Genomic DNA, 17,289 nt, shown 5'->3' with positions numbered 1-17,289 from the left:
AACAAAACGAGACAATTTTGCGCTCCAGTTGTTTAAAAAAAAAAAGATGAGAGCAACCGGCTCCCAGTGCTTTATTATGCTGGGCAGCGAGAGCGCGCAAAGCCCGCCGCAGACTCCCGCCGATCTCAACTACACGACTCTGCACTGTTGCCGCAGCCGGAAGCCGGTTGGCGCTGGGTGGGCGGGGCCTTAGAAGAATCGGGGACGGAGGGGCGTGGCCACGGCTCGTGGGGGCGGTCCCAGCGCCAACTTCCGGCGGAAAAGCGCGGGACCAAGATGGCCACTACCAAGCGTGTGCTGTACGTGGGTGAGCAAGCGCCGGCGCCCGGCGGCGTCTGGGCGAACCCGACCCCGAATCGGTGGGGGGAAGGGGCGGGACGTGCCCCCGGACACGGAGGGCTGCGTGTAGCTCTCCGGCCGGAGCGCTGACCATAGCCTTGCCTCGGTGTGTGCCGGAATGTACGGACTTGCTCACTCTGCCAAGTCTCCCCCTCTCCCCCCCACACGCATACAAGCGCTTTACCGAGAACTTCACCTCCCCAGCCCCGAGCTAGGCTGGAGGGTGATTATGGGCCGCCAGACCCTCGCTCCCACTCACTTTACAAACGGCTGCCGCAGGATGATGCAGTCCCGGGCCCTGCCCTGTGGAAGGCGTTCCCGGCCGGCTAGCCAGACAGAAGGGCAAGTAGCCTCAACAGTGCAGCTTGACGAGGCCTTTGAGGGGACCCACATGATGACCTGGGCTTGGGTGCAGGGAGAAATGACCCCCTCCTCCGGAGGTGGAGGTCACCTGTCATGGTGACAAGGAGCTAACGTCCTAACATGGCAAGTGTGTTTGCTGGAAGGGAGCTGCAAGAGAAACCCTTCCTTACAGTTGGGGAACGGGGACTTACCGCGGAAACCAGAGGGTTGGGAATGCAAAGACTTAAAGAACCGGGCTGAGTTCAGGTCACAGACCAGTGTGCACTACTGAACTTATACTTTACCCCGAGGACACTACGAAACCTTTAAGGTTTTCGTTTATTTGTGGGGCTGGGTTGAATCCTGGCAAGACATGCACTTCACCACCAAGCCCTGCCCATACCCCTCTTTTGTCAGGGAAGTGAGAGAGCTCAGTAAGTTGGAGTGCATACTTTGCAGGCATGGGTTTGATCACTATGGTTTTGGGGTCACATGGACTCCTGAGCGTGTGTGCATGCACACACACACACACACACACACACACACACACACACCAGTGAAACTACTGCAAGGTCAAGGATATAGCTCAGGAATTGGTGTCTGTGCAAGGACAGTTCAGTCCCCTCCCCCAACAGCACCACAGAGTGTACTTCTGGACACCCTCCCCCCATCTCCTCTTCCCTCCAATCTCCCCTCCTGTCCCCACCCTCGTTTGTGGCCCTGGTGACCCCAGTACTGCTGACCTGGACATTGCTGGGTCAGAGTGTTGAACATTTTGACCTAATTGGTCTAAGATGGTTGGAAGTCATTTTTAGGCCCCCTGAGCACTGCTTGGTAGCACATCCCCCACCCCCACAAAGAAAAGGATTTGCAGTAATCTTGGGGCTCCAGGAGGGTCTGAAAGAAGGGTAAAGGGACTGCTTATGTGATATGCCCAGAAACTGACTTTGGACAGTAACTTAGAAGGCCCTTGAATTTGCAGGTGGACTCGCAGAAGAGGTGGACGACAAAGTTCTTCATGCAGCTTTTATCCCTTTCGGAGACATCACAGATATTCAGATTCCACTGGATTATGAAACAGGTGAATCCAAGAACTTAAATGTCGCTGTGAAAGCTGCATCACAGTGCTTTTTATGTTTTTGTTTTGTTTGGGTCAGTGAGGGGACCTCTGAAGCAGAGTTCAGATGACCCTGGGGGCCACTCCCAGAGATGCTCAGACCTATGATGTGATTTGGTGCTGCTTGATCCAGTTGTGCCGGGGCTGTGTGGTACCACGAATGGAACCTGGGGCTCCTGCATACAAAACATGTGCTCTAGTTCTCTGAGCCATCTCCTGGACCCTTGCCCCTAGGCCTGGGATCTTTATATGTTAAAGACAATAGGTTGGGGTCGGGGAGATGACCCACGGTAGAACACATGCCTAGTGTGTGTGAGACTCTTGAATTCAATCCCTGACACTTAATGTCTACCTTGCCCCCATAGTACTGCAAGGTGTAACCCCTTATTTAAAAAAAAATAAATAAGGTGGGGCTAGAGATATAGAACAGTGTGTAAGGCACTTGCCTTGCACGTGGCCAACCCAGGTTCAATCCCCGACTCCCCATGTGGTCCCCTGAGCCCTGCCAGGAGTAAGCCCTGAGCACTGCCAGTGTTACTTCTAAACAAAACCAATAAGGTTATATTCATATCTAAGGTTAATTGGTAATTAAAATGACACTACTGTGCTTGACCTTTCCAGTTTTGACAGCACCTTCTTGTGGGTAAAAATTGAGTATTATGTCCAGGTTTCAGGATTCATGCATTCTGCAGACTTGATGTTCAGAATGTGTATTTGGAACAAATAATTGATAGGTTAAGTACTTAATTTTTCTAGCTGCTTTGCATATATTGGTTATGGTTTTACTTAGAAAACTTATTTAGTTATGTCCACTGAAAATTTGAGATGAGGGCCTGCGAGAGGGCTCTACTGGCTGTTCTATGTGCTGGAGGACCATTGCTGGCGGCCCAGGTTCAATCCCGGGCACCACATGGTCCTCCCACACACCAGGAGATTCAAGCACTGAGCTGGGAATAGCTGCTGAGCACTACCAGGTGAGACATCTCCACCCCAAAATTCAATGCAAAGTACTGCCAGAGATGTTCAAACAAGGAGGCAAATCAAAGAATGAGATTCTATCTTAGTGAATGGGCAGAATTTCTATTGTCGCCATGGTAAAAGGCTGACTTCACTGTCTTGTGACCATCTGTTTCTTCCCATTGCCACAAATGGTAATTCACTGCGTTTTGTTTTCTTCTCCCCCCAACCCCATTTCCTTTCCCCAGAAAAGCATCGAGGATTTGCTTTCGTTGAATTTGAGTTGGCAGAGGTGAGAAAAGTCAGTCCTACCTATGTTTCATTCTTTATTTGGTTGAATTTCTGGACCTTAAGCTGCTGCTTCCTGAGAGACAAGCGATGGGATTTGAAAGGAATTTTTTTGCTCACTTGATCAAACTGCACAAGCTGAATAATACCACCCATCCACCCAGACCTCCATGCTGCTCTGCCAAGCTTCTGAGGCCCTGCTCATGGAGCATTCTTACCCCCAACCCTCAGTGATTAGTTCCTGTGCCTTCCACCTGTGCTGAAGTCAGCCAGGAGGTACTCTTCCCAGACATAGGAAATGGAGTGGTGACTTCTGTCTGGGTTCTCTGCCTGTGTATATGTTTAGACACCACAAGAAGCATTCAGCTGCAAGCCTCAACATGGATCTTGTCTTTTCTTGGCAGGATGCTGCAGCAGCTATCGACAACATGGTAAGGCTGAAGTCTTTGTTGTGACTGATGTTGCCCTTGGGTGGCACAGAGGATGCTTATTCACATATTGGTTCACTGATCCTCCAGAGTTAGAAGATGGTGTGGACAAGAGAAAACTGCCACGTGGAAATACTCATTGTGAATTCATCAATTCTAAACTAAGTCCTTCCTCAATATTCTTCCTCATTTAATAATCTTGTAGATCCTAATCATCCTCGTGGGTCACTCTCCCTGGCTGCCCTTTCCGAGGATAATACATTGCAGACACAATGTGAACTGATTGCATGGTGAAATTGCATATTTTGCAAAAAGAGGCAAGGTTTTGTGAAATGTTTGATCAGTTTACAGTTGAGGAAAGAAATTCACAAAGGATGTGGATAGGGTGAGTTACTGAGGCAAATGATTTGGAGAGCATGGAGAGATCCTTTTGAAACAAGATTTCCCAACTGTATGTTCCTCTTCAGATCTTCTGGCTTTTCATATTAGCCAAGAAGTGGAAGATGTTGTGTCCTGCTGGCAATAGATTTTATGGGGGGGGTGGGAGGGGGAAATGCTCAAATCAGCACCCAGAGTGTTGATCTAGAGAAGTGTTGTTCCTTAGAGCATAGCTAAGCCTTAATTTCATTATTTTTGTGAAGTAAAATAGTTTTATTTAAAGAAACTTACCTAGAGATATGAGGAGAGAAGGAGAGGTTAATATTCAAGTGAGAACACAGGCTTCTCCAGAGAGGAGAAAGCCAAGTTCACATCTCAGGTCAAGGTGGGGCAAATTGCCAAGGTCGAGAAGGCACCATGCCTGGATTTCTACTCCAGTAAATTTATTTTCATTCTATTCAATCTTGTCAAACAAAATCCCAATCAGACGTTCTTTCTCATCACTGTTAATCATGAAATTTTCTTCACGGCCTTAAGTCGATGTTCTTTAATTGGAAAATAAACTCAGGTACTTGGAAGCTTCATTTGCCCTGTGATTGCTGAGCCTCTGAAGTCCGGGTTATTTCTGGCAGTAGCGTCTGCTTGTAATGAACAGGAAGGAGGCTTGACAACTCAGGGAGGAAATCCCTCAGTGCTGTGAGGTGCTGACAGCCTGTTAGGGACAGCAAGTTAGGAGCATCCCTCATAGAGCAGAAGCCAGCGAAAAGCAGTCTTTTTTTTTCAAATGATCATCTAGCTGGAGAGGTATGCTTGGGGAGGTGTTCATTTCATAGTTTTTTTTTTTTTTGTAACTTATTTTTTTTTCTTATAACCTATTATGCATGGCAGAGCCTTGCAAGCTACCTGTGGCGTACTCGACATGCGAAAAATAGTAACAATGATGGTCCTCATTCCCCTGACCCTAAAAGAGCCCCCAATACTCTATCAGGTTACACTAGCACGTGACAGAAATGAATGGAGACATTACTGGCGCCCGCTCAAGCAAATCAATGAATAATGGGATGACAGTGATGATGATTAAAAAATACTTTAAAAAAAATTGAATCACTTTGAGATACACAGTTACAAAGTTATTCTTGATTGGGGTTTAGTTATACAATGTTCTAACACCCTTAGCTCCACCAGTGTACATTTCCCACCACCAGTTTTCCCTGTTTCCCTTCCTACCCAACCCTGCCTCTGTGCAGATGCTTTACTTCTCTCTCTCTCTCTCTCTCTCTCTCTTTCTCTCTCTCTCTCCCTCCTTCCCTCCCTCTCCCTCTTTCTCTCTCTCTTGTTCGCATTTTCCCTCTTTAGGCATTGTGCTGTTGTGATTTGCAATATAGCTACTGAAACGTTTTTATATATATATGTATAAAGGAGATATGTATACACACACACACACACACACACACACACATCTCCTTTCAGCACTCAGTTCTTGTCCAGAATGATCATTTCCAAATATCATGTCATAGTGGTCCCTTCCCTCTCTGTCCTAACTGCCTTCTACCACTCCCCCCCCAACACACACACACACACACACACTTTGTGATAAGCTCTCAGCCACAGACACTTCTGGTCCTTGAAACCAGTTCTCTAACAGTCTCAGCAACAGTTTTTGTAATCTTTTCAGAATGAATCTGAGCTCTTCGGACGGACAATCCGTGTCAATTTAGCAAAGCCAATGCGGATTAAAGAAGGCTCTTCCAGACCTGGTGAGTGGCCACATCCCCCATTATCTCCTCTGAGTAGCCTTACTTTGGGGGCCTTTGTTTTGGAGTGCTAGGGGGTCAAACAGAAGGTTTCATACACTGTAGGCTCTATCAGCCATATCCTCAGCCCCCTCAGTTTTGCTTCTCCCATTTATTTGGAATTAGGCACTGACCACCCCTTCAGGTGGACGGGAGTGGGTGGTGCCTGTCGGTGATTGGCATGTTCCGCCTAGCTTGGGGCCAAAAAAGTCTGAGCGTCTCAGCAAGCCGGAGTCACTGCTCCCGTTCTGTGTGAAAGTGCTTGGTCCCTTACCTTGCCTCCTGTTCTCAGCATTTGACTTCTGGAATGTTCCACCCAGAGGGGACCAGCCACTCCCTCTGTGTGGCCCTTTCACTCAGTCCTCCTAGGAGCTGGCCCTTGCTGCTGGCCTTGCCGGGGGGACTTTGCTTTCTTAACCTGGACTGGTTCTTCCCTTTCAGTTTGGTCAGATGATGACTGGCTGAAGAAGTTTTCTGGGAAGACTCTTGAAGAGAGTAAAGAGGAAGAAGGGTCAGAGCCTCCCAAAGTAGAAACCCAGGAGGTGAGACCGGCGTGTGCTCCCGGGGAGGCCCGTGCCCGTACTCAGCCTCTCCTGGCTGCTGGTGACGCTCCCTTAGTTTCTCCTGGAACCCTTCCTCCCTTTCTGCCCTGAGCCATGGCTGCAGCAGGCCTCAAAGGCAGTGCACTGTTGCCTGCCCTGGACCTTCCCTCCACTGATCCTGTTCTACCTGTGTTCACGAGCTCAGCGGCTTGCCCCCGGCCTGTCCACACATGGACATCAGACATAAACGTGGGAACCACGCACAGCACATAAATAACCCCTTGGTCAGTGGAGTCACTGGAGGCCGTCCTGGCCCCCTTGTTTCAAATAGCTGGAGTATCACCAAGTTCTGCTCCATCTTTCTCCAGAACCATCTGCTTCCCTCCTCCTGGTTGCTCCTGATCACCACGCAGCCTGGGCTCGTTGCCGTGACTGCGTGGCTCCTGAGTAACCCCTGTCTGCAGTCTTGGCCTCCTCCTGTCTTCACCAGACAGCTGTGATGTTCTTTGGAAACCCAGCTCTCCTCCCCGTCACCTGTCCCCGGGGAAGGCTGGGCGGGACTCTCCTGCTTGTCCTGCCACTGCTCCTGTGTCTTCTGCACCTTGCAGCCTCCACTTCACACACTTGGTGAAACCCATAGTGGGAGCCCCGCCGGCCCCCGCCGTCTCCGCCTTTGTACAGGCCGCTCGTGCTCAATGCCTTTCCCTTTCTTTCTAGGCAATAAATCAGTAAATTTTGTGAAGTAGGGTTCCCCAAGCCCACCAGCAGTGACCCCTGAGCACTGCCAGGTGTGGCCCAAACCATCCCCCCACCAAAGAAGAAGAAAAAGAAAGCGTGGGCTGGGGGAGAAAGTGGTTTCAGTGTGGATTAAAGCTTCTCTTTTCATCATCTAAGTGAGTTTGGGCAAACAGGGAACTTGGTTTGCCTCGATTCGCCGTCCCTAAGTGGGAATGTGGCGGTGCTGCTCCCGGGTGGCCGAGCAATAAGCGGACCATATCGCAGCACGATTCAGACGGTGCCCTGCACAAGGCGAGTGCCTCTCACTGGCCCCCGCTGTGCCAGTGCTTTGGCAATGAATAGTAACAGCCTGTTGGCACCTCAGCCCTGTTTACACTAAACCACCATCAACAGGTGACTTTGCTCTTTGGAACCAAGGGGTGGCGTATGGGTTTCTCTGTCCTCTGCTTAGTCTTGACAACTTGGACCACAAAGCCACGACCTCTGTTCTTTGTGTTCATCTGAGCAATTGGCCCGGGGAGCAAGGGAGGTTGGGGGCCATCACGGGTCAGCAGAGCTGGAGGCAGGTGGCTGGGCGGCAGCGGGCTTTGCAGGGGAAGAGTCTAAGGTGCGGTGGAGCCTGTTGGCCAGAGAACACAGCTCTGACAGGAAGGGAAACTCCCCGTGGGCACTAGGCATGCCACTGGCCTCTGAAGGGGTCGTGCCTTCCACCTTCCCTCTCCACAGAGGGTTCCGGGTTACACTCAGAGGGCCACGTGCTCTTGCATCCCTCTAACCAGGCTACCTTTCTGCCCGCAGGGGGAGCCCGCAGCAAAGAAGGCACGTGCCACCCCCCAGGTGTACATGGACATCAAGATCGGGAACAAGCCTGCTGGCCGCATCCAAATTCGCCTGCGCTCTGATGTCGTGCCCATGACAGCAGGTGAGGATGAACCCCCAACCTGATCCCCACAGGTCTCCACTGCCCCCCCCCCCCCCGTGCCCCTGACTGCAGGTGAGAAACACACGTACACACACCACCACACACACACACACACACACACACACACACGTAAGTCAGAGCAGGCGTTTTGTTTTTCATTATTGTAATACCAGGGATCAAACCCAGGGCTTCACACATGAACGGACCTGCTGTCCCAAAGCCCCAAAGCAAGTAAAGTGCTGGTATACTTTTTATATTTTAAAGAGCCTCTAATGCGGCACTGTTGGAAAGGACTTGTGAAGAGAGGCTGCTAAAATCTCAGGGCTAGGATGAATGGAGATGTTACTGGGCCCGCTTGAGCAAATCAACGATCAATGGGATGATAGTGATAGTGATAGTTTTTTAAAAAATTAGGGGTGAACCACAGTAAACCTGCCCCCCACCTCCCATCTCCCCAGCTCACCACATGGTGATTCAATAAAAAAGAAAAAAAGAAAAATAAATAAAAAAAGAAAAAGAGCCCGTGTGAAGCCACAGTTCCCATATGTTCCCCAGGCGAACAGGTCCCTATGTCCTAATAAGATATTCCCTCAATAAATGTAGCAGGAAAGTCTTATATATATATAAGACTTATATATATATATATATATTAGGGGTGGCCAGGGACTGAAGACTCTAGGCCACATGGTGGCAACAGGGACACCTCCTCCATTCCATCCTGTCTGCCTGCCCCTTCAGGGTCCTGGCTGAACTGTCTCTGGATCATATTTAAGTGTGTCACCGACCTTGATCCAGAGACTCACAAATGAATGTCAAAATGGATTAGTTCCCTACAGAGATGTCTCCAGACCTCAGTTATTTACAATTTTAGAATTTCAGGAGTGTGCGCCACTTTCGCAGCTGCACGACCTCTCATGATACTCATATTGAGCAACAGAAAATAAATTACCTAGCATCTGCCTATGGCAGGCAGGCTTGAATAGTGGTGGGAAAATTTGAAATAATGGTGGTGGGAAGGTGTAATGGTGGTGGGATTGGTGTCGAAATATTGAGTGTAACCAATTAATGTGAACAACCTTATGAAAATAAAATTTAAAAATTAAAAATAATTGGGGGTGGGGGGTGTTGTCCACACTTGGAGGTGCTCAAGTGCTTTTCCTGGATCTGTGCTCAGGGGACCATAGTTGCTTCCTGGGATTCCAGCCAGGATCATAGTTGACGTAGCCACATCCAAGGCAAGTGCATTACTTTCTGTACTGTCCCTCTGGCCCTACTCTTGGTTTAAAAGGTGATACAAGGGGCCAGAGAGATAGTATAGCATGTAGGACTCTAGTCTTACATGCGGCTGACCCACATTTGATCCACAGTAGCACAACGTATGGTCCCCCAGGCCCTGTCAGTAGTGAGCCCTGAGCACAGTGAGTGCGGCCCAAAAAAAAAAAAAATTATTGCTCTTGTTTTCATTCAGATCAAATAACCATTTCACCTTTTAGATAGATAGATAGATAGATAGATAGATAGATAGATAGATAGATAGATAGATAGATAGATAGATAGACAGACATAGATCGAGATATATAAAGCTTTTCGGGGAGGGTCACACAAGGATCCGGGGCCTCTCAAGGATGCTGGGGACCTCCAGGGGTACACCCAGCAACGCTGGGGGACCATGTTGTGTCAGGGATCAAACTGAGGTCAGTTGCTTTAACCCCTGAACTCTAACCCAAGAAGCATTTTACATGGTTTTCTTTTGAGGGGGGCCACACACAGGAGTGCTAAGCACTTACTCCTGGCTCTGCACTCAGGGATCACTCCTAGCAGGGCTCAGGGGACCATATGGGAAGCCGGGGATCAAATCCGGGTCTGCTGAGTGCAAGGCAAATGCCCTACCCGTTGTACTGTCGCTGTGGTCCTTTTGGTGTTTAACCAGAGCCTGCCTTTCTCACCCAGAGAATTTCCGCTGCCTGTGTACCCACGAGAAGGGCTTTGGCTTCAAGGGGAGCAGCTTCCACCGCATCATCCCCCAGTTCATGTGCCAGGGCGGCGACTTCACCAACCACAATGGCACCGGTGGCAAGTCCATCTATGGCAAGAAGTTTGACGACGAGAACTTCATCCTCAAACACACAGGGCCCGGTGGGTGTGGAGGGCCAAGCTGTGAGGGGCCATGGTTCTGGCAGGGGGCAGCAGAGGGGGGTCCTGGATGGGGAGTCAGCACTCCTCAATTCAGATCCTTCCCCGCCCTCCTTGCCTACACCTTCCTCGACCCTAGCCTCTCCTGGATTCTCTCTGCCCTCAGTCCCCACCCTCGTCTCGGCCAGATGCGCCCAGCACTTGCTCCCCACGAAGCTGGAGAGCACAGAAGTATGCTGAAGGCCACTTCAGATTTAGGACATTAGCTCAAGTCTTTTCATTAGCTGCCCGATCACACTGTCCCATCCCCACCTTCTTTCCCTCGGCAGCAGTCCATCTCTCCCTGCCCACACGCCCTCTCTGACCTCTCCCCCACTTAGAACTTGGGTCCTGCTGTGGATCCTAGCTGCCTCTACTTCCATTTCCCTGTCTGTGCTCAGCCCCTCAGCGTAAAGCATGTATGGCTCTTTTTAAAATTTCCTTCCTTTGGACCAGGAAGTGGCTGTGGATGGTGCAACACATGCTTGGCATGTTTAAGGCCCCAAGTTCACTCTCTGGCAGTGCATGGCTCCTTAGGCAAGCTGTGACCCCCCTCAAAACCCATCACCTTTTGTCCCCCTCAGCTAACATGTATGTCTTTGGCTTTCCCCGCTGTTCTATTTTTGGACTGCTCCCAGAAGTGCTTGGGGAACCATGTCCTGTTGGGAATTGAACCAGGGCTCCTGCATGCAAGGCGTGTGCTAGCTCCTGGCCCTCCTGGCCCTTTTAGGCAAAAGTTTGGCATGGAGCTGGAGAAATAGCTAGGCGGTCAAAGCCTGTACTGGGATCTGAGCTTACACCCCAGCCCCACCTGGCCTCTGAGCACCTCCACGTGTATTCCTGGAGGCCTTGGAGCATCACTGGGGTGGCTCTGGGGGTCCATGGCCCTGTCGGCCCCAAGTAGCACAGCACCTTGGGTCCCAATCCTGAGTCTTGGGTCCAATTGGCAGGGTATTTCCAGGAGCGGCTGGGAGTATACTCCCTGAGTACTGGACTGGAAAGCCCCCAAAATAGTAATTATTTTTAAAATGTTAATGTTTTATAAACTACCTTCCATTTTCTCTTTCCCTCTGCCATATTTCTAGCACACTCCACTGACACTGTCTTAGCAAGATTCTGCTGAGGCCGTCTTTCAGTTTCAGCTGTCACCACCTCTCAGCCTTGTCCTCGGGGTGGCAGGGGGTGTGGGAGATAGGGTTAGCAGGGGTGCAAGAGCTGATGGATCCTTCTCTCCCCCAGGCCTGCTCTCCATGGCCAATTCGGGCCCCAACACCAATGGCTCCCAGTTCTTCCTGACATGTGACAAGACAGACTGGCTAGACGGCAAGCACGTCGTGTTTGGGGAGGTCACAGAAGGCCTGGACGTCTTGCGGCAAATTGAGGTGGGTGCGCGCCCTATAGGGGCTGGGAGCAGTCCTGGCTCTTTCCAGGAAGGGGCCCCCTCTTCAGGGCTTGGGTGTCGCAGACCTTTTACTTACCCTCCCCCACTTCTCTCTTGTTCCCATTTGCTCGCACAGGCTCAGGGCAGCAAGGACGGGAAGCCTAAGCAGAAGGTGCTCATTGCAGACTGTGGGGAGTACATGTGAATGAGTACCTGCGTGTCAGGAGCCATCAGCTGTGAAACGAGCCACTGGGGAAGCCACGTTACAAGGCAGGGAGTATCCTGACTTCCCACCCACAGGGACTGCTGAGAGCAGACTGGGCTCTTCTGAAGCTCTTTCCCGTATTGCTGTGGGCCTGGGAGCTGGGACAGATCCTATGGCCCCAGTCTCCATCCCTCCCACCCCACCCCAAAGACGGCTGTGCAGCTTTCCTCAGCTCTTCACTGCTGCATCTCTCTTGAGCCCACCAATAATATGGCTCCTGGATGATCCTGGTAAAATAAACTGCAGTTTTTGTACTGCTGCTTCTAGCTAGTACCATTGCTGAGACAGGCTGGAGAATGCACAGGGTGTGTGGCTTCCCCTTGACTTTTGTTTGCTCCCTGGGGGAGTCCTTCAGAAGCCAAGAGATAGAGCCACTCCCCAGGCCCCTAGTCAGACCATGGTCAGGTAGTGGGAATGAAAGGTGTTGGGTCATTCCGGTTTGCACGGCTCCTTCTGGCCAGACCTGTAACCAGCATGTGTACTTAGCAGTGTCAGTGATTCATTTGTTTGTACACTTTTATTAACTTTTTAAAATGAGATTTTCTGTCTCAAAGTGCCTTCTCCCTGAGGTCAGCAAACCACATGGACCTAAAAAAAATTCAGCCTGCTGTGTGTTTTTTGTGAATAAAATTGTATTGGAACATGTCCACACCCCTTTGTTTACATGTTACTTGTGCCTGCGTCCTCCCTGAAGTGGCAGAGTGGGACAGTTGGCAGTAGACATCATAAGGTCCCTGTATTCGGGTTCTCAGAGAAACAACTCATAGGATGGGTGTGCAGAGAGGCTTACTCTAAAGGGTCTGCTCTGCAGTTGTGGATGCTGGCAGGTGTGAGGCGTGCAGGGCCATCCACAGGATGGAGACTCAGGAACATTTCATGTGGACTTCAAATCCAAAGCCACCTGAGTAACCTCAGTCTTCTCTCTCCTGAGGTCTTCAGAGGATCAGGTCCACATTGTGGAGAGTAATCTTGATTTAAAATGTTAATCACATCTGAAAAACCCTCATGGCAACATCAGGATTGGTGTTTGGCCAAAATCAATGCTGTGGCCCATCCAGAATAACACATAAACCAACCCTCCCAAAGCCTAAATTACTTGCTTCACAGAGTTTACTGGACACTGTGGCCAGTAGATACCTCCCTATGGGTCAGGTTCCTCAGACCATCCAGAACCCACTGGGCGGGCTTTCATCCCGAGTGGAAGCCTCTGGGCATGCCTCTGGCAGGCATGTGGGCATCTGGCTCCTGTGTGCTAAATTGACTCTCAGCCCTGACTCAGCACCATCTGCTGCATGTGGGGTGTATTTGTGTGGCTGGATGTACCCCATGGTGACTCCTGAACTTCCTGAAACTCCCAAAAAAGATCCTCCTGCAAGGCACAGGCCCTGTCTGTGCCCGCCCCAGGTCACTCATAGTGTTAGGACAGGCTTTAGTGGGATCACAGCAGTGATATGAAGGAGTGTTTGTCAATTTGTATTTTTCTTTTTTGTTTTAAAATTTTTTTGGGTGGCCACAAAGGCTATTCCTGGCTCTGTGCTTAGGGACCACTCTTGGCATAGCTGGGGGGAGCGGGGAGGGGGACCATATTTGGTGCTAGGGATAGAACAGGGGTCAGTGGGATGCAAGGCAAACACCATGCCCACTGTCCTGTCTCTAGCACGCCAGAGTGCTTGTACAGCACCCAAGAAAGGGTGTGTGTTAGGGAGGCACCTGGCTCTCCAGGAGAGCCCACAACCATGACATGGCTTTGTCTTTTTCGACTTCCCAGATGCCTTTGGAGAGTGAGGACAGCAGTCGGGTCACAAGCTCAGTGGGTCTGAAGTCATTGGGTGCCATGGCCCCTCCCAGTGCTTGACCAGAGTGTTATCTCACTGTGCCCACAAGGCTCAGGTGACATGACTGCAAAGGTTGCCCAGGATGGCGTGGCAGAACTGGGATTGACCTGTCTCCTCCTGGTCACAGTGGAGTGACCAAGAGTTTACTGCTGTCACTTGTCTATAGCAGAGGTCCCCAGCCTGGGTGGAAGACAGGGTCACATGATCAGTTTTCACCGAGGCACAAAGTACTCATCTTCCAGGCAGGGGTTGGGGCTGCAGAACCTGGGAGCTGCCATCAAACTCAGCTTCAGAGCCCATGTGATCTGCTGCTCTGGAGACTGACACTGTGGGGCCTTTGTCACTGCCTGAGGTGCAGGTGACTGTCATGGCCTCCACCTTCCCACTGCTCCAGCACCAGGACTAAGAAGGTGGGACAGGATTTGGCTGACACGTTGCCTGACTGCTGGTCCCCACCCACACTGGCCTTTCACAGAATGACTGCTGGGATGTCCTCACAGCCTGTCTGCAGCCACACTGCCAGTCCAGCCCCAGTGGTTCCCAGCAACCTCCTATGAAGGGCTCTAGGTTCTACTTTTCATTTGTGAAAACAGCCTTAGAGAATCCAGGGGAGAGAAAATGAGAGCTGTGTTTCAAAAAAATATTTATTAATAGGGAAATTTTCACCATATCAGGTGGGGAAAGCACATCAAGCAATCTATATAGTATAGTTATGATACCAGTTCTGTATAAACATCTAGATGTATATCCTAAGAAAAACGCCAAGTTCACTGATTAAAAATATCTGAATATAGGACTCAATATGGCTTGGACTGTATTTGTTTTCAAACATTTCCTTACAAACTGCTTCCCCCTTCACCCCATTTTTTTGTTTTGGATTATACCTGGTAGTACTTGGAGTTCCTCCAGGCAGTGCTGGGGGACCTTTTTCTCCTGTACGGACTCAGCCAGTCAGCTACCTCTCTGGCCCCCAAACTGCATTCTTTATGTAATAAATGAAAAGTACATTTCTTAGAAGTGCTTGTTTAAGACCTTTCCTCTAGGAAAGCCCAGAATAAGGAATTCCCATTTTAAAAAGCCTGAGGAGGTATTTAGTGTAGTACCCTCAGGAATCTCTTTCTGAAGACAGGACAAGGGGACATAGGACCCAACCCCACCTCCCACAGTATCAGGCACTGGCCTTGGGCCTTTAAAACAGGTGAGCTGCAGCTCCCCTCAGGTTGTACCATGTAGATGTGTAAGAAAAAAGCCAGGCTCTGAAGTAAACCGTCACCCCAAACATGTTTCTGAGAGAAGGCTGTTAGAGAAGCGTAGACAGGGCCTCAAATTAGCAAATTCACTTCAGATAATGCCACTGGGAACTGTGTTGAACACGTGCATGCCAGACATAGTCTGGAATGTGGACACAGCTGGTCCTTCTGACAGTAGGAAAGCACTGACATCTTGCACCAGAGAGCTGAAACTCTGACAAGTTGGCTCCAAAACTCCTCTTGCTCCAAGGCTTCTCTTTACAGAAGGTGAACACATCATTCCGAAGGGTTGGTCCTGATGCTAGTGTTGCACCCAACGTTTCCCAAGACAGCTGGTACCTCCGCTTCACCTCTCTCATGTCCCCCCTGTCATGCCTAGCTGCTTCTTGCTGACAGAGGGTTCAAAGTAAACATCATTACTTGTGTTCTGTTCTGGGGCAACCTGAAAACAAACTGCTCTCTGAGGAAAAGGGCAGCAGCGTACAACAGGGTATCACTGTGCCACGTTCTGCTCGTGAAGCAGATAATTTGCCGAACTCCATGCACTTGCTTCCTGCCCAATTCATACCTGCACCACAGCTTGGGGCCAGTGCTGTTCCATCTCACTGTGTTAGGGACAGGCCTGGGCAATGGCAGCAAGGACAGTGAGTCCTGTTCAGGCCTGCATTGCATGGTTGGGCTGGCAGGGACACCCTCTCCATGTCTATAGGCATCTTGCAAATGTGAGGGACACTCCTATGCACCCCTGTTTGTGCTGGGTCATTAACTGGGCCACTAAAGGTTGTTTTTGTTTAAAAAAAAAAGACCAGGGAGGGGCTGAAGTGATAGCACAGCGGGTAGGGCGTTTGCCTTGCACGTGGCCGACCCGGGTTCGATTCCCAGCATCCCTAATGGTCCCCTGAGCACTGCCAGGAGTAATTCCTGAGTGCATGAGCCAGTAATAACTCCTGTGTATCGCCCGGTGTCGCACACACACACAAAAAAAAAGACGAGGGAGATGATGCAAAGGGAAAAAGCACCTGCTTCACGTGTGAGCGCCCTGGGTTCCATTCCCACTTCCCAGTCCTCCAAGCACTGCCGAGTGTGCCCCTCCCCAAAAATTACTTGTTGAGTTGACTGGCTGGTTTAAACACTTACAATTGCCTAAAGGATTACCAGTAGTGTTGGGAAAAGAACTGTCGGAGAAGTAATGGCAGCTCCAGCTTATGATGGCATCCGGAGCCCTGAGTGTGGGGTCATGCAGCTCAGAGAGAGAAAGGGTCAGCAGACAGATTCCTTAGCTGAAGGCCCACTGAAAGTCAAAAGCCGAGTGCCTTCAAGTGTCAGACAGGAAAATGAGGCCTAGAGTAAGGGGTGTCCCGCCAGCCTGGCATCCTAACAGGAAGGTCAGCACGGACCACCTCCCGGGTTCCCAACCCCACTGCCAGCTGTCGGCTCTAGAACAGGAATCTAGAGAGAAACCCTCATCCAGCTGTAGGCGGGGACTGGCTGTAATGATGCAGCAGTTCAGGGCTCAGGCAGCTGGACTCTGTCTACAGCAGGTAATGACGCTTCTCAGGTCAGGAATCCAGAGACACTCCAGCCACTGCCAGCACTCAGGAGAGTAGAGGTTGGTGTGAAGCCCCCACCCTGGGACTAATTACTGCTGGTCACTCCCCAGCCCGGTCTCCCCCCAGGCTGACAGGCCCCAAGGATCAGGACGGGGCTTCTCAGCATACAGGGTGACGCATGTTTGGTGACCAATCTGCTTTTCAACAACATCTGGACATAGCAGGTGCTGTCAGCCAGTCCTCCGCCCACACATAGCCATGCTCAGGCAGACAGATGACTCCTTAGTGTGACAGATGGTAGCTGTCACCGACTCTGACCTGTTGGCAGTGACTTCTTAGAGTTCAGGCTGAGCCTTTCGAAACCTGACGGCGTCTGGAGGAGCGACGTGGCAGATGACTGAACATGTATGCGGGCGGGGAGTGATGACCTTGTTGGCCCATCCAGTGCCTCAGCGGGCAGCAGCCCTGGGGTGGGTGAATGAAGACGCTGAAGGAGACAACTGGAACTGCCTGCCTGCAGCACAGGCGGGTCAAGGCAGGAGACCAGGAAAGAGCAGGGCTCGGCCCTCAGACTGAAACGGCGATTGTTCGGCTTCCCCTGGCTTCCCCCACATGCATAATCGTGGCCAGTTCAGTAATTCAGATCTACAATATAACATACCTGAGGGCAAGGCCAGGCTCCTTCGCTAGGTGCCCAGTCTACCCCATTTTGCTCCTGAGAGGGGCAGGCAGCTGGAGTCAGACACTATCCACATGCAGGGAAACCACAGCTAGTTTTGAGATCAGGTGCCTCACAGCCTGGGCCAGCGTCACAGCTCCACTGACTTGTGTCAGCCCCAAGGTCCTGGCCATTGACTCCCTCAGGCTGCAGAGGGGCAAGCAGGACCCAGACAGGTAGTGTTTGACTCTCTCCATGCCAACCTGCCTGGGTTTGCCTAGATCTGAGGGACCCGGAAGGGGGTCTGATCTGGAAAGGGTTGGCAGCAGGGGCC

General features: G+C 50.8%; 1 protein-coding gene across 3 annotated transcripts; it reads left to right on the top strand.

Moving 5' to 3' along the window:
- Window positions 1-249: 249 nt before the first annotated feature.
- PPIE (peptidylprolyl isomerase E) lies at window positions 250-12,307 on the top strand. Of its 3 annotated transcripts, none has more exons than XM_004614223.2 (10): window positions 250-307; window positions 1,664-1,762; window positions 3,004-3,047; window positions 3,448-3,474; window positions 5,525-5,606; window positions 6,084-6,184; window positions 7,721-7,844; window positions 9,795-9,980; window positions 11,256-11,398; window positions 11,534-12,307. In XM_004614223.2, the coding sequence occupies exons 1-10, from the start codon at window positions 277-279 to the stop codon at window positions 11,600-11,602; spliced, it is 906 nt and encodes a 301-aa protein (XP_004614280.1). In that variant the 5' UTR covers window positions 250-276; the 3' UTR covers window positions 11,603-12,307. The 3 variants fall into 3 exon arrangements, with proteins under 3 accessions (XP_004614280.1, XP_054996633.1, XP_054996634.1); XM_055140658.1 differs by having other exon boundaries at window positions 3,390-3,474; XM_055140659.1 differs by having other exon boundaries at window positions 271-299; window positions 3,390-3,474.
- Window positions 12,308-17,289: the final 4,982 nt, after the last annotated feature.

Source organism: Sorex araneus, chromosome 5 (assembly GCF_027595985.1).
Source record: "Sorex araneus isolate mSorAra2 chromosome 5, mSorAra2.pri, whole genome shotgun sequence".
Classification (NCBI taxonomy): domain Eukaryota; kingdom Metazoa; phylum Chordata; class Mammalia; order Eulipotyphla; family Soricidae; genus Sorex; species Sorex araneus.
Note: the sequence above shows the minus strand (reverse complement) of the source record. Positions and strands in the feature narration are given on the sequence as shown.

What these genes read in the sequence shown, in the direction of transcription:
- PPIE (XM_004614223.2), top strand. Translation starts at nt 277, where the DNA reads ATGGCCACTACCAAGCGTGTGCTGTACGTGG. An exon ending in CAGCAGCTATCGACAACATG is followed by an intron (nt 3,475 to 5,524) that starts GTAAGGCTGAAG and finishes TAATCTTTTCAG; the next exon opens with AATGAATCTGAGCTCTTCGG. An exon ending in ACGTCTTGCGGCAAATTGAG is followed by an intron (nt 11,399 to 11,533) that starts GTGGGTGCGCGC and finishes TTGCTCGCACAG; the next exon opens with GCTCAGGGCAGCAAGGACGG.